Source organism: Podarcis melisellensis (genome assembly GCF_964234715.1).
Source record: "Podarcis melisellensis genome assembly, chromosome: 17".
NCBI classification, from domain to species: domain Eukaryota; kingdom Metazoa; phylum Chordata; class Lepidosauria; order Squamata; family Lacertidae; genus Podarcis; species Podarcis melisellensis.
Window position 1 is genome coordinate 10,001,586 of NC_138534.1, and position 16,984 is coordinate 10,018,569.

Consider the following 16,984-nt stretch of genomic DNA (forward strand, 5'->3'; position numbering starts at 1 on the left):
TATAAGACTCACTTTTTCCCTCCTAAAAAGTATGGGGAAATGTGTGTGCGTCTTATGGAGCGAATGCAGGCTGCGCAGCTATCCCAGAAGCCAGAACAGCAAGAGGGATTGCTGCTTTCACTGCGCAGCGATCCCTTTTGCTGTTCTGGCTTCTGAGATTCAGAATATATTTTTTCTTGTTTTCCTCCTCCAAAAACTAGGTGCGTCTTATGGTCTAGTGCGTCTTATAGAGCGAAAAATACGGGTAACTAAAACAGCTTCTGTAAATCCAGGACTATCCCTGGAATATAGGGACATTTGGAGGGTCTGTCAGAGATGTGGAGTGACTTTTATGAAGTGATAATGAAAGTAAAGCAGGAAAACTTAGAAACTGAATCTGGGTTCTCACATACAAAACATATGAAAGGATTCTTGCAGTGCAGAGATGATTTAGTGGCAAACCGGTAGTAAAATGTGAAGTGCAAAGTATATTGTCTCATTCTTGTCAGTCAGTAGAACTATTGGTAGCTGAGTCTTTCTACTCAGCTGGTTATTTAGATGAATCTTAGTACGAGGGATTTAGTTGGTAAGAGTCGGTTCCAAACATAAAAACTTGTGGGGGAATCTGTTGTAGCTTCAGAGAAAAAAGCCAGGACTCGATTCAGAATTCAGGGCTAGAGGCTGCCTGTGTCCCAGGTTTTCTTTGGCCCTGAACTGGATTTGTTTCTGTTCAGAAACTCTGGAATCAGTAGGCCTGGGTGCTGATCAAACTTGGGGAACTGGAAAGGTGGCTTTTCTGAGCAGCACTTTGCCACAGAGCGCTAAACCTGTCAGGCTGGTTGGATTGCATGTCTGCTCTATGGGAAGCCTGCCCAGAGAGGAAGGCTCAGGTGTATCAGTGTGCTCATGCATCTGCATCACTAGCATACTGGGAAGGCTGGCTAGCCTAAAATATAACTGTGAGTAGACAGTAATGGATAAGAAGATTAAATAGTTCAATAATTATTATTTGTACCCAGAGCCGGATTTAGGTTTGATGAGGCCCTAAGCTACTGAAGGTAATGGGGCCTTTTATATGTCCAGCTGTCCTTCAGTATGCCCATTACCTTTCCAGTGAGAGAAAGTCTGTTAGCTCTCTCTCTTCCAGTTCTTCTTCACCTTGCTGTTTACACCCCAGTTCTTCCCAACTGTTGTCTTCAGAACTATGCCCCTCTGCAAACCACTGTTCCAAATCTATACTGTCTTTCTGCTCCTGGGCAGCTTCAGGATCCTGGTCGGGGGGGGGGGAGACTCCCACCATTCCTCATCAGAGCAGTACTCCTCAGCCTAGTCTCTGACACCAAGTGAAGATGCTCAGGCGCCAAGATGGCGTGTGATGTCTCCACCATCTAGAGGTGCATGCCTGGGGATCCTTGGATCTTGACTGTTTTCACTCACCCTGTAGAACTCTATCAGTTACATTTTATCTGCACAATCAGAATGAATTTCAGGAACCCCAAAATTGTATTGGAAGATAAGACTTTTGTGCCATCTGGCCCTGAAGGGCAACTAGACATTCTGTTTTGGTGGCTGTAAATGTGGTTCATGGGGCCATTTTGCGCTCAGCTTATATATCTGAGTTTCCCACACTGGCCAGTGACTTTCCCTGAGGCAGTGGAGGTGGGGCTTTGCCTAAGGAGAAGCAGTATAAAAAAGGTAAAGGACCCCTGACAGTTAAGTCCAGTCGCAAATGACTCTGGGGTTGCGGCGCTCATCTTGCTTTACAGGCCGAGGGAGCTGGTGTTTGTCTGCAGACAGTTTTTCCAGGTCATGTGGCCAGCATGAGTAAGCTGCTTCTGGCGCAACAGAACACTGAAACCAGAGCAGCGCACGGAAACGCCATTTACCTTCCCGCCAGAGCTGTATCTATTTATCTACTTGCACTTTTGGTGTGCATTTGAACTGCTAGGTTGGCAGGAGCTGGGACTGAGCAATGGGAGCTCACCCTGTTGCGGGGATTTGAACCGCTGATCTTCTGATTGGCAAGCCCAAGAGGCTCAGTGGTTTAGACCACAGCGCCACCCGCGTCCCGGAGAAGAAGCAGTATAGTGACAGCTAATTTCATAAAGAAATATTCTGTCATACCTGAGCAGGGTTCTCCTCATCTTCCGACTGTCTTAGGTGCCCGTAGTCATGCCAGGGTGGGGCTCCTTCTGGGTGGATGTTCAAACACAGCTGTTTGCTATTTAGGATGTGTCGAGATGTGTCATAGTTTGGAGGGGGGTTTGCACTCGCTTTCACAACAGGGAAGAACTCGGTGACTCCTTCTGTGTGCTTTCTTAGCCTGAGGTGACACACCTGAAGAGGGATTCCGGATGTGGTGAGGGACTGGAGCTTTACTGCTCCGCTCTGTCAGAAGGAGGTGGCCGTCTCTGCCTCCTGGATTTCTGCACTGTTTGGTCTGCAAAGAGAAGAGGAAGAGAGGCTGTTTCTTGCACCAGCAGCTGTTGAAATGGGTCTGTTTCTCTGTGTGTGAATATGTGTGCGTCAGGGGAAGTAGACTCTGCTTTGGATTTGACAATCTACGTAACTTAAACGGGAAGTCCAAAGGCTGACAAACCAGTGTAAGTACAGTAAAGTAATGTATTTGCTAGGGGCAACCCCAAGGCACAATGCAGTGTGCAAGCTTTAGATTTGCACAATATGCTTCTTGATCGTAAAGTTGTTGGGTTTTTTAAATAGCTTTTCTTAAGGCTTGGCGTTGGGGGGGGACCCAAAGCACATGTTTCTAAATGAGGACAAGGTTTTAAAAGTTCTTGACTACACAGGTAAGTCCTGTTGGATTCAGTGGGGCTTAAAGGTAAAGGGACCCCTGACCATTAGGTCCAGTCGTGACCGACTCTGGGGTTGCGGCGCTCATCTCGCTTTATTGGCCGAGGGAGCTGGCGTACAGCTGTGGCCAGCATGACTAGGCTGCTTCTGCCGAACCAGAGCAGCACACGGAAACGCCGTTTACCTTCCTGCCAGAGTGGTACCTATTTATCTACTTGCACTTTGACGTGCTTTTGAACTGCTAGGTTGGCAGGAGCAGGGACCGAGCAATGGGAGCTCACCCTGTCGCGGGGATTCGAACCGCCGACCTTCTGATCGGCAAGCCCTAGGCTCAGTGGTTTAACCCACAGCGCCACCCACATCCCTTTTGCAACATTTAGCTGTGCCCTTAAAAAATCATGGAATGTTTATGAATTTGTTCCACTGCTTAGCCCACCCCGCCGTGCCATCCTGGGCTTTAAAAGTAATAAATATTATTTTTAAAAAAATTATCTACTTGCACTGTGACATGCTTTCGAACTGCTAGGTTGGCAGGAGCAGGGACCGAGTAACGGGAGCTCATCCCATCACGGGGATTCGAACCGCCGTCCTAGGCTCTGTGGTTTAACCCACAGCGCCACCCACATCCCTCAGTGGGGCTTACTCCAAGGTAAATGGGGTTAGGTTTGGAGCCCTCTTTGCAGGTGTGAACAGAATTGCAGCCATCAATAGGTTGGATGTGGGTTTTTTGTGCTAAGGTGGGGTGTGGAATGTCAGCGCTCCCCCCAGGGCCTCCCTCAGCACCCTTCCCAGGCCACAACCCTCACTGCTCCTCCTTGAGTGTTTCTGCCTGTCTGGAATATGCCCTTGAACTTGGATATTGGCTCTTGAAGGATGGAGGCTGGTGTCTGTAGAAACGAGGCCAGGCCACCGTGCAAATGTCAAATTTGCACGCATTGTTCTGCCCACTTTCAAATCTGACCCTGCAGAGAAAGGTTATATTAGAAAAGGTGGAGATCAGTGCTTTTTTCTGGGGGTTCTCAAGCATATGCAGTACTGGCACTTTCTCCCCCCCCCCCCAAAAAAAAATAAATGTTAAAAGTGTGTCACTTATTGTAAAAACTTCATGTTGAATACCGGCACCTGTTTCCCTAAAATAACAGATAGCACTGGTGGAGATCAATTCTAGAGAGCATGCTAGGCACAAAACTGTAGAAACCAAATAGGGTGGCATTATTTAGTGCTTTTGTAGGGACCCGTGTGGCGCTGTGGTCTAAACCACTGAGTCTAGGGCTTGCTAATCAGAAGGTTGCGGGTTCGAATCCCCGCGACGGGGTGAGCTCCTGTTGCTCAGTCCCTGCACCTGCCAACCTAGCAGTTCAAAAACATGTCAAAGTAGATAAGTACCGCTCTGGTGGGAAGGTAAACGGCATTTTCGTGCGCTGTTCTGGTTCGCCAGAAGCAGCTTAGTCATGCTGGCCACATGACCTGGAAGCTGTCTGCGGACAAACGCCGGCTCCCTCGGTCCGTACAGTGAGATGAGCACCGCAACCCCAGAGTCGTCCGCGACTGGACCTAATGGTTAGGGGTCCCTTTACCTGTGTAGTGCTTTGAGGCAGAGGTGATGCCTCGGGCCCAACGTTTTGGGGGCTCAGCGCCGTGCCACACCTTTGACCTTGCACACCTGTGACGTCGTATATTTTGGTTCTCCTGTCATTTCGGAAGGTATGGGTAGGTTCCATTTTAAATGTGAACTGAACTGAATTTGTCCCCGTTCCCAATAGAACACCTGCCTTGACACGTAAGTAAGCCTGCAGATATCGGAGCCAGCCACAGGGTGTGATCTAAAGAGTCACACAGATTGCCCCCAGCACTTTTCTCTGACTGATGGCCCTGGTTTTTGTCCCTGACTGCCTATGATCTTCCAGAGCAGGGATCAGCAAACGTTTTCAGCAGGGGGCCGGTTCACTGTCCCTCAGTCCTTGTGGGAGGTCGGACTATATTTTGGAAAAAAAAATAATGAACAAATTCCTATGCACACTGCACATATTTTATTTGCAGTGCACAAAAAACAAGAAAAACAAGACAATATATGGGGAGAGAAAGCAAATGTGAGAGCGCGGCGGGATATACGCGGCCAAGATGGCGGCTGCTCCCGGAGGGATTGACCAAGCAGGTGGCAGGGTCCACGGGCTGTATTTATGAGCCTGGTGGCCCGCATCTGGCCCCTGGGCCTTAGTTTGCTGACCCATGTTCCAGAGCGTTCAGTCTTCGGGGTTATAACGCAACCTGACACATTGCTCTAATATTATAGCCGCAGGGACAATGGGAGTCACTAGGTGTGGGCATGTTCCTTTGCAAGAATCGATGGCAGATTGCCCAGAGCTAGTTATGCAGGTGTTGCTCTTTTATTGCCACCAATGGCATGATGCGCTCTCTATCTCCTACCACAATCCCTGTGTCTACTGCCAACAACTATGGATTGAACCATGTGAAGGGCAGGGAGGCAAGTGGTGCTGTTTTGGGACACTTCCTTTTAATCAAAGCTTCAGAACAGAGTCTGTGAGTTCTGCCGTCTTTAAGATTTGAGAGGAGGGGGTCAGGCAAGGCCGCCTCGGTGGGCCCCCTCCTACAAGAGGCATGCATACCATGGCCGTAGCCAGGATTTATGTTGGGGGGACAGGACACCCACCTGCTGTCATCCTCTGCCTGGCTCTGTCTAGCAAATTCGGAATGAAATGTCTCAACAACAGTTGTTTTAAATGGGTGGGGTATAAATACATTCGTACCTCGGAAGTCGAATGGAATCCGTTCCGGAAGTCCGTTCGACTTCCAAAATGTTCAGAAACCAAGGTGCGGCTTCCAATTGGCTGCAGGAAGCTCCTGCAGCCAATCAGAAGCTGCGGAAGCCACATCAGACGTTCGGGTTCCAAAGAATGTTCCCAAACCGGAACACTCACTTCCAGGTTTGCAGTGTTCAGGAGCCAAAACATTCAAGTCGCAAGGCGTTCGTCAACCAAGGTACGACTGTATGATGATGATGATGGTAACAACAACAACAACAATGTTGTTAACTTTCTCAGGACACTTCAGTCAATTGAAAACTAGTAAGTTTTTTTAAAAAATTAACGTCAGGGAGTGAGTACCTTTTATGCGGTTAATGAGTATATTTTGCAAAATTACAAAGCACATGCACCTTTTTAAATCCTACTTAAAAAAAATCTAAACTAAAACAAGTTTTATTGAATTGGCTGAAAACCTTTCACAACATTATCCAAGTGACCTCAGCAAGCATTTCAATTTCAGATATTCTGATTATTTATACTTTGAGTTAAGTATTTTTATTATTATTATTTACTTGATGTGGTGGGCAGCTGCCCCCTGCACACACAGCCCCCCTGGCTATGTCCATGATGCATACTGTAGGGTTGCCATATTTCAGAAAGTGAAATTCTGGACACAAAAGTTGTTGAGTTTTTTGGGGGAAATTGGGGGAGGGGGAGTTTTTGAGCTTTTTTTAAAGAAAACCAGCAAAAAAAACCCAAAAACACCCACTTCTGGCATGGGTTGCCATACACCTGGGTTTTCCTGGACATTTAAAGCAGTTCCCGAAAATTCTGCCCCGACACAATTTCCGACAGCCGAATACCAATGATGTCCAGAAAATTCTGGACGTATGGCAGCCCTAGAAAACTGAGGCTTCCCACTCTGCATTAATCCTGATCTTCTTGGGTACCTCATGTAAAGTGCCACTCCTGGAGCAGTGAGCAGTTTGGTCAAACTTGGGGGCCAAACAAAAGCCTTGACTCTCTGGAGCTGGTTTTCTCTGTGAGCTCTGGAAAAAGCGGTGGGAGTTTGAACTGCCTTCCTCTCGTCTCACAGATGGCCTCTGCAAATGACACCCGGCAGGCACCCAAAGATGCTGCCGACCAGAATTTTGACTACATGTTCAAGCTTCTGATCATCGGCAACAGCAGCGTAGGCAAGACGTCGTTCCTCTTCCGATATGCTGACGACTCCTTCACTTCGGCTTTCGTCAGTACTGTGGGCATCGACTTCAAGGTCAAGACTGTCTACAGGAATGAAAAGAGAGTCAAGCTGCAGATCTGGGTAAGAAACCGTTCTTGGCGAGGGGTGCACAGAAACTTGGCCAGTTGCAGGTTAAACCACAGAGCCTAGTACTTGCCGATCAGATGGTCGGCGGTTCAAATCCCAGCGACGGGGTGAGCTCCGATTGCTCAGTCCCTGCTCCTGCCAACCTAGCAGTTCAAAAGCACATCAAAGTGCAAGTAGATAAATAGGTACCACTCCGGCAGGAAGGTAAACGGCATTTTCGTGCACTGCTCTGGTTCGCCAGAAGTGGTTTAGTCATGCTGGCCACATGACCCGGAAGCTGTACGCCGGCTCTCTCGGCCAATAAAGCGAGATGAGCGCTGCAACCCCAAAGTCGGTCACGACTGGACCTAATGGTCAGGGTTCCCTTTACCTTTTTTATGCAATAAATATATCAAATTAAATTTCTGTTCCAATCCCAGGCAGTCCAAGTCCTGTAGGTGTCCCTTCTTTTGCTAGGCTGGAGGAGTGAGAAGGAACAAAGTGGGGAGCAACCAATGGAACTATGGTTCAGCCTCACTTCTGCCTTCAAAGATCTCTGGAGGCATTGCCTCCCCCTCCACTCGGGTGTATTTTGGCAGTCATAAGGACTAGAAACTTGCACTTACAAAAATGAAAAGGCATGCTGACAGCTTCTAGGAGCCAGAGGTGAGAGCTGAGTGCAGGCTGGGAACCAAAGGTGGACAAACTACCCCAGAAGGAGCACGGTGTGTCCCCACCCCTCCCCTAACCCACACACACACCCTTTGCCTGGGCCCACTGTAAAGTGGTGCCAGAAAACATACTGTTCTGGTGTGCTGTTTTTGGAGCTCAAGCTTTCTTGGAGCATTGTTCCAGAGTGTTGGCTGACATGGGAAAACAAGCCACTTGGCAGCTGTGTGATAATCCTGTGCAAATACTAGATACAATGGGTCTTTTGCAGGTGGCGGCAGCAGCTGACATTGGTCGCCAAACGGGTCAGGGCTTGGTGGAGGGGGCTGCGTGGAGAGTCTTCCTCCCTAATGGGCCTCTTACGGTCTCCAAGGTAGTGACATCCAGCAGTGTAGAGACCAGCCATTCACACAGGATTGACAAAATAAGGCATCATATGAGGAAAGGAAAGCTCACTCAGGAAGCTGTCCTTCAGTTGGCACAGAATGACTCAGGCCAGATTTACTCATGAAATACGGTGCAGACACTGACTCCAGAAAGGTGTTGGTGCTGACCTTTAAAGCCCTAAACGGCCTCAGCCCAGTATACCTGAAGGAGTGTCTCCACCTCCATCGTCCAGCCCAGACACTGAGATCCAACACCGAGGGCCTTCTGGCAGTTCCCTCCTTGCAAGAAGTGAGGTCACAGGGAACCAGGCAGAGGGCCTTCTCGGTAGTGGCACCCGCCCTGTGGAATGCCCTCCCATCAGATATCAAGGAAATAAACAACTGTCTGACTTTTAGAAGACATCTGAAGGCAGCCCTGTTTAGGAAAGTTTTTAATGTTTGATGTCACATCGTGTTTTTAATATTCTTTTGGGAGCTGCCCAGAGTGGCTGGGGAAACCCAGCCAGATGGGCGGGGAATAAATCATAAATTATTATTATTATTATTATTATTATTATTATTATTATTATTATTATTATTATTATTGCTAATAATGGCACCTGCCTGCTGTGTAGGTGGCCTTAGCATGTCATCTCTACCTTAGACCGGAAGAAAGAAGCCCACTTTAGAGAGGGACCTCAGGTGGTCCAGTTCATGGGATGTACAGTCACTGGTTGTTAGAAGACATTCTCCGCAATGTCTCTTCAAATGGGTGAAAGCATTTCTCTGTGGGAAAAGAGTGAGTCTCTGTGGATGAGCTTTCTCAGTCCTCCTCGCTTCTTTTGCCCCAGGAGGGTGGGCTCCACAGAGATCGTTCTGGGATTGGGGAGATGGCTGGTTGTTGGGTAGGATTACTCTTTCACCATCTACAAATATAAAGAAAAAAGAAAACATACAACCACAAAAGGGCCCCAAAGGATTCCCCACAAAACCACAAAACAGAATGGGTTTTTAGAAGATGGACTGTGGCATGATAACTGGTCAGCAGTGGGGAGAAATCTCCAATCCTGAGAATCTCTTTGATCAAGACTTGGCTGTGTGGCGCCCAGCTGTCCTTCCAGCTAAGTCTGCTGCCCTCCCCAGAGCATCTCCTTGACTCTTGGTCCTTGGGTGGTGCCTCATAAGAGACCTGCCTCTATCCGGCAACCATCGCTTTCCTTTTAAATGCTCCATTAAGCTGTGCACCTCTTTAAATTTTAATAGCCGTCAAATGGCAGTCCTTACGCACATCAGAGTCATCATGGAAACTCTCCCCTGAGCCTTCTGTCAGCATGAAAGGAAACCTATGTCATAGCCCTGAAAAGTAAGCTCTGGTTTCCACAGTAACGGCAAGTCTCCGGGCTGCAGGGGAGCAGGTGTCCAGGAAGAACCAGGGACGACTCTTGTCTCCAAGGCTAAGCAGCTGGGGATGAGCTATCATTCCACAGCCTTTCTGCATCTGTGCTTTATGTGTGACCTTAGCTTTTGCTCCATATCTCACTTGGTCATCGTTGTATATTCCTTTAGTGCTCTATTATATGTATTTATTAGTCATGTTTTCCACTCAGAGAGGGCTCGCAGTGATGCACAAATAAACATGGTGGCCTTAAAATTAAAATATAGATTCCCACCCCAAATGAGAAGCCTGACCTCTCGAGGAGTTACGAAAAGCCAAGTGTATAAAGCTGGGTGCATATGGCATCATCTTTCAGCCACAAACCAGTCTGGAAGGTGTATGGCTGGTCAGGCAGTAACTGGTTCTGGGTGGGTAGGGGGAAGGGAAGGGTATTGTATTTGGGGAAAGCCTGAGAAATTTTCTTGCCCTTTGAGAAACAGGTTGCCAGACAAGATGGAAGCCGCCTAGAGTGGCTGGAGAAACCCAGGCAGATGGGCAGGGTACAAAATTATTATTATTATTATTATTATTATTATTATTATTATTATTATTATTATTTATTAAGTTTGATCTGATTCAGTAGAGCTCTTAGGATTCCTTACAGTGGGTGAAGTGAGATGGATCCTTCCTGGGGATTTTGGCTGAAAGGACTGTATTCTTACTGGCTAACCTTCTATTTCTCTCTCTCTCTTTAATATAATTTTTATTAAATTTTCTGATTTACAATTTAGAATACTCATTTAAACATCCTTAAAATATCAGTGACTTTCCTTTTTCTCTTTCCATGGTTCATTTTGCATATCATAAATCCCTGCGTATTTTACATAAACTAAACCATTCACTATTCCATTATTGCATCCATCAAAACTTATTTGCACTGTCAAATTTATCTTAATGCTGCCAATGTTTTCAAGCGTACACAATCTTCCCCCATACATTCAATAAACGTTTCCCAATCTTCTCTAAACATATGTTCTTCTTGTTGTCTTCTTCTATTAAGTCTGCAAGCTGCACATACTCTGTCAACTTAAGTTGCCACTTTCCTTTGGTTGGGGCCTCGCTCGTTTTCCATTTTGGGGCTAACAAAACATGGGCTGCAGTAGTGGCATGTACATAAATAACCTTCTTCTCTTTCTCTAAGGACACAGCCGGCCAGGAGCGATATCGGACGATAACAACAGCCTATTACAGGGGAGCCATGGGCTTCTTACTCATGTATGATATTTCCAACCAGGAGTCTTTCAGTGCTGTACAAGACTGGTAAGGAATGCCGCGCAGAATCCTAGGATGAGACTGGGATCCGTGTCTTCTTATTTTCCAGGGTGTGGATTTCCAACCTTACCTGTGTGCCTTTAAAGCAGAAAAGGGGGTTTTCTGGTAGAGGTGTAGTAGGGTGTGCCTGGGGTCCTTTCTCTCAGGATGGGCCAGCGGATTCTCTACTTTTGTATCAAGTTAACTTTATTCAAATGCTACAATGCAACCCGCTTGGTCTTCTGCTTGCTCACACCCAGTTCCCAGGAAATGTATGGAACAGGCCTTTATGGAGGTGCTCAGTGCCAAAGCCCCTTCTCCAGTGGGCCAAAGGGACCATAGCTCAGTGGTGGAACACACCCTTTGTACCCAAAGGTCTCCAGTTCAGGATATTGGATAACAGAGCTGGGGAAGACCTTTCCCTGTTTGTGGCTCCAAAGAGACACTGACCGCCTGAGTAGACACCACTGAACTAGGTGGGCAATTGGTGCGACTTGGTTAATGTAGGATATATATGCTATACAAATGTCCCCTTGCTGTCGGATAAGGTTCTGGCATGTATGGCAAAGTCCTTGAAACCTGTAAAGAAGAGCCAGTGTGGTGTAGTAGTAGTAGTAGTAGTAATAATAATAATAATAATAATAATAATAATAATAATAATAATAATAATAATAATAATATATTTTTTATACCCCGCCCATCTGGCTGAGCTTCCCCAGCCACTCTGGGTGGCTCCCAATCAAGTGTTAAAAACAATACAGCATTAAATATTAAAAACTTCCCTAAACAAGGCTGCCTACAGATGTCTTTTAAAGTTAGGATAGCTGCTTATTTCCTTCACATCTGAAGGGAGGGCGTTCCACAGGGCGGGCACCACTACCGAGAAGGCCCTCTGCCTCACTTCTCACAATGAGGGAACCGCCAGAAGGCCCTCGGCGCTGGGTCTCAGTGTCCGGATTGAACGATGGGGGTGGAGACGCTCTTTCAGGACTGAGGCCATTTAGGGCTTTAAAGGTCAGCACCAGCACTTTGAATTGTGCTTGTAGTGTGTAGTGGTTAAGAGCAGTAGTCTCCTAATCATCTCCTAATCTGGTGAACTGGGTTTGTGTCTCGGCTCCTCCACATGGAGCTGCTGGGTGACCTTGGGCTGGTCACACTTCTTTGAAGTCTCTCAGCCCCACTCACCTCACAGAGTGTTTGTTGTGGGGGAGGAGGGGAAAGGAGATTGTTAACCTCTTCGAGACTCCTTCGGGTAGTGATAAAGCGGGATATCAAATCCAAACTCTTCCTTCCTTCCTTCCTTCCTTCCTTCCTTCCTTCCTTCCTTCCTTCCTTCCTTCCTTCCTTGTGCCTATGGAGCAAAGCATTGGGTTACCCTATTCCAGGGTTCCAACCCCCAGGTTCCTCAAACTTATTCCCTTTTTGCAGATGGCCTTTTAAGGGAAATGAATTGCAGGCAGCTCTTTTTAGAGCCTGCTGGGGCAGGTCTGCATGGGGATTTCTCCACGGCTCAAACTGCATGAAATCCTCACTGCACCAGAGCCATCCCCTCCGCTGATCCCGGCTAGTCCTCCAAGCCAACGAAGAGACTTGTTGGGTTGGACTGCGGGTTAAAAGTTGCAGCATCCCGCAATCAGTCACTTCTGGCTTGATAACTAAAGCCCCAAAAGCTCTTGCACAGACACACCCAGGAGGAGTTGCAAGCCTGCTCAGGTTTTGTTGCGTTGACAGAGATCTTTCAGGCATCATCTGCTTAGCTGCAAGCCCATCTCGGTTTCACGTCTGAGGTCTGCCTTGAGAAACATCTGGAGTTTATCCACCTGAATAATTATTGTATCCCTCAAAGCATTCAAGAGTGGTGTCTGTACATATGACGCCCAGCACTGATGAAGAGGATTCTAGTCCCTGAAAGCTTGAAACCACAATAAGCCTGTTAGCCCTTACGGTTGTGGTCTCTTCCAACTCTATGATTCTATGGTTCCACAAGGCTCTTGGCTGTGTTTGTTGCACCAGACCAGGATAGCTAAACACTCTTGTTAAATTTCCAAACAGAGAAACCACATGCGCTCTTGCCTGTTTATTCCCATTCGTTCTTAAACAAACAGCTTGTGACAAATGATGTGTCTGTCTACATTCCACATGCTGAAGAGTTCATTTAGCCGTGTTTGGTTGGCGCATTTGACAATGCAATATGCTACCTGGAAGCTTTTGCATTACTTTCTTTTTTATGCTTTATTAACCGTAATTGCATCCGTACATCAAAGACATTTTATAATCTGTAAATCAAACTTATCAAAATAAAAATCCCAACAAATATACAGTGGTACCTCGGGTTACATACGCTTCAGGTTACATACGCTTCAGGTTACAGACTCCGCTAACTCAAAAATAGTACCTCGGATTAAGAACTTTGCTTCAGGATGAGAACAGAAATCGTGCTCCAGCAGTGCGGCGGCGGCAGGAGGCCCCATTAGCTAAAGTGGTGCTTCAGGTTAAGAACAGTTTCAGGTTAAGAACGGACCTCCAGAACGAATTAAGTACTTAATCAGGGGTACCACTGTATATATAAGTCTTCCTAATATAAATTTAGTACATAAATTTGACTTCCCGTCCTTCTCAACATCTTTTCACTCTAATAAACCTATTACCTAAACTTATCAACGTATTCATAATAAAATAATAATATACATCTATGTATATATGTATATCTATTTTAACCCATTATTTACGGAGATTATTCCTGGAACACAGGAAGCTTCTTGTAGGGGAGACCAGATAGCCTTCGCCCTTAGGACAGTGGCCACAGCAAGAAGCCAGCCATGCTTCTTCCATGATCCCTGTGGTTGGGGATTGTGTGACTTGGCAAGGGCAGTGTGGGTGGCTGGAAGCAGGGATCAGAAAAGCTGAGAGCATTATGTGTACATGCTGATGGCTCATTCTGATCTTCTCCATACTCATACAACCCTCAGTTCTGTGGTTTCTGTAGGCCAAGGATGGGGAATCTGTGCTGGCTGGGTCTGATGGGAGCAGGACGCAAACAATATCTGGAGGACCGCAGATTCCCCATCCCTGCTGTAGGCTTTGAAACTGGAATCCCATTCTTTTTAGCCCAAATGACTATTGTTTTGCACAAGATTGATGTTGTGAAGGGCAGCGGTGCTGTCGTGTGATTTTAGAGTTGGGTGGTTTCATTTACAGTGATACCTCGGGTTAAGTACTTAATTCGTTCTGGAGGTTCATTCTTAACCTGAAACTGTTCTTAACCTGAAGCACCACTTTAGCTAATGGGGCCTCTTGCTGCCGCCATGCCGCCACCGCACGATTTCTGTTCTCATCCTGAAGCACAGTTCTTAACCCGAGGTACTATTTCTGGGTTAGCGGAGTCTGTAACCTGAAGCGTATGTAACCCAAGGTACGACTGTATTTATTTCACAAAATTCAGAGTGGCTGGGGAAACCAGCCATAAATAAATTATTATTATTATTATTATTATTATTATTATTATTATTATTTAGATACCACTTGACCGTAAAGAAACAAACTCAAAGCGTTTGACAAAAAAAGAATTACAAGATCAAAAAGTGCCTTTCTCCTAAATGCCTTCTCTGTCCCTCTCGCAGGGCAACTCAGATCAAGACTTACTCATGGGACAATGCGCAAGTGATTCTAGTCGGGAACAAGTGTGACCTGGAGGATGACCGAGTGATACCCACTGAGGACGGCAAGAGGCTGGCAGATGAGCTAGGTGTGTCCTGACCTCCTATCTACACAGCTCCAGATTAGATCGGACCCCTGCCTCAACACCCCACCCCTCAAAGCATTTCGTCACGCAGCACATAGTGAATCATGAAACTCTCTCACACAGGAGGCAGGGATGGCCAACAACTTGGAACGGCTTAAAGAGATGGTTAGGCAAAGTCATGGAAGCTAAGGCCAGAGGCAGTGCTAGCTGCTCCGGCACCCAGAGCGGCACACATGCTGTTCACCAGGGGTGGGGCTAGCGATGTCCCTGTCAGGAGTTTAGCCGACACTCGAGAAGGACCCTGGCAGAGACGCATGCCCAACTGGCATGTTCTCTCCCTCCTGGTCGATCGTTCGGGAGCTTCAAAAGCTTTCTTCTGCCCAAACATCACAGCGACTGATGCCAACCTACATTGGCACACTTAGGGATCCTCAGAGTCTTCGCAGCTTGCGTGACAGAACCCTAACAACTCAGCATTTGGGCTAATCTACTTTATTTACATATAAACACACACAGAGCACTGCAACATGGCTCCCTCTGTCTCTAGCATCAGGCAGCAAAGAGAAAAAGAACAAAGGACAATAGTCCCACTTTACGGAACACAGTAACTCAAACATCCTGTCTCTGTAACTTCCCACTCTATGGAGTCAAAACACATACTGTCATGTGAAAGACAACAATCCCATGACTGCAATCATGGAGCAGGAATTCTAACAGTTCCCCCCCCCCCTCAGCTATGACACCCGGGGCCCACTGCCCCCCCTTCCTCCACTAGTGGCTAAGGCTACTAGCCATACTTCTGAAAACCAGTTTTTGGAAACTGCAGGAAGGAAGAGTCGCTCGCAGGTCCTGCCTTCGGGTTTCCCGCAGGCATTTGGTTGGTCACTGTGAGAACAGGATTAGATGGGCCATGGGCCTGATCCCGCGGGGCTCTTAGTTTCTGTGCTCCTCTGGCCCCCTCTTCTTCTTTTTTACAAAATGCTTTTTTCTCCCCTTTGCAGGTTTTGAATTCTTTGAGGCCAGTGCGAAGGACAACATCAACGTCAAGCAAGTCTTTGAGCGCTTGGTGGACATAATCTGCGAGAAGATGAACGAGAGCCTGGACACCAGCCCTGGCATGGCCAGCAACAACCACAAGAACACTGCCCTGAATGAGACCCCGCCTGCACAGTCCAGCAACTGCTCTTGCTAGAAAGGACTATGCCCACCCCTTGGACCCTGTAGCAATTCATTGTCGTACACAGAGAGGAAGGCTCAGCAGCTATGCACCTCTTCACCTGACCTCTGGTTGGCTGATCTGCCCTGTTTGCCTCTGGCTGTACCTGTTTTGCCTCTGACAGCATGTGCCAGCTGCCCAGTCCCCCTCTGCCCACCCCCCATAGCATGATTGGCATTTTCTAACAGAGGAGCATGATTGCCTGTTCTCTCTGCCCTTCTCTCTCTCTGAGACACACACATACGCCCTCCCTCCAGTATACAACCTATATTTGCATCCCGGGTGATGCTGACCCACCTCCTGAACAGTGGAGAACTTCCCCCAACTTCTTTTCAAGTCTCCAGCCAAATTCCAACCGTTTACATACATTACCAGCCAGTCCTGCCTGTATCGCTGAAGAGATTGGGAGGCCAGTTCTCTTTTTGCCAACTCCAGCCTTTTGCCAACTTCTCCGCTGTTTAATAAAATAAACCCAGTGGCAGTTTGATGACGGGTATCTGCATTCCCTGAGCTTTTAAGGGAGGGAGAAGTACAACTCGAAGGGCTGTCACAGTGGGGTGATGGAGGGGCTTGTTCCTTTTATTTTATTTTGTTTTTTCCAGAATTTCAATACATACATGCATATTCTACATATTTTCCTTCATCTGTTCCCTTTAGACCCTTCCTGTTTTTCCTCTTTATGTTGCATATTCTCAGACAAGAAATTACCACCATTATTTTTCTATTCATTAATCTAGTTGGAGGGACCTGTTCCTTTCAGGGTGGTTCATAGTGAAATGGATGATTGGTTGATAGATTTTACCAACAACCAAAACACAAACAGTGAAAACAAACAGTGAAAATATTGGGTATCCATAATCAATAATAACATATTCACATCAACCATATGTACAATTCTATATACCTTAACACTCCTCCCGCCACAAGGTTTATTTAACTTTTAACATTTTAATTGCCCCATTTTAATTGCTGCTTGGATAAAAGACAAACAAACCTGTTTTTATCCTCACCTGTGGGTACACACAAGGAATAAGACATGCCACTGACATTCTACTCACTATTGATCCAGAGTAGATTCCAATGTATAGTTAGCAGAGTAAAAACTTAAACACAATGCAGGATTCCCCAAAAATAGGCCAGAGGCAATTGTATTTCATCCAGCAGAGCTTTACTGCTACTGAAGGCAAGTGAGCACAATGGTCACAAATCCAATACATCCAGGGTTGGCACTGTCCATAAGGAATCCACTTGCAACAGACTTAACTTAAACTTACAATCAATCATAATAAGACTAAACATTGACACTATGTGCAGAACACCACACCAGAAGGAAAAGAGATAGAGAAAGTGAAACCCTGTCTCCTTGACAGAAAGAGGTACGAGAACCAGTTTAAGCCAGCTGTATTCAGTTTCTCTGAAGGAATAACCCTAACATCATGAAC

General features: G+C 46.7%; 1 protein-coding gene across 2 annotated transcripts in view; it reads left to right on the top strand.

Annotated features, from left to right (window-relative positions):
* RAB3D (RAB3D, member RAS oncogene family) overlaps positions 1 to 16,029 on the top strand; it is a 29,542-nt gene extending 13,513 nt beyond the window's left edge. The window contains exons 1-5 of one of the 2 annotated variants that reach the window (XM_081894872.1): positions 2,447 to 2,582; positions 6,652 to 6,879; positions 10,475 to 10,593; positions 14,205 to 14,329; positions 15,328 to 16,029. In XM_081894872.1, coding sequence (XP_081750998.1) covers positions 6,652 to 6,879; positions 10,475 to 10,593; positions 14,205 to 14,329; positions 15,328 to 15,518 — 663 coding nt within the window. In that variant the 5' untranslated portion in view covers positions 2,447 to 2,582 and the 3' untranslated portion in view covers positions 15,519 to 16,029. Of the gene's footprint in view, positions 1 to 2,446; positions 2,583 to 6,651; positions 6,880 to 10,474; positions 10,594 to 14,204; positions 14,330 to 15,327 lie in introns of those variants that run through there. The other variant, XM_081894871.1, reaches the window with a different exon arrangement.
* The last annotated feature ends 955 nt before the right edge of the window (positions 16,030 to 16,984 follow it).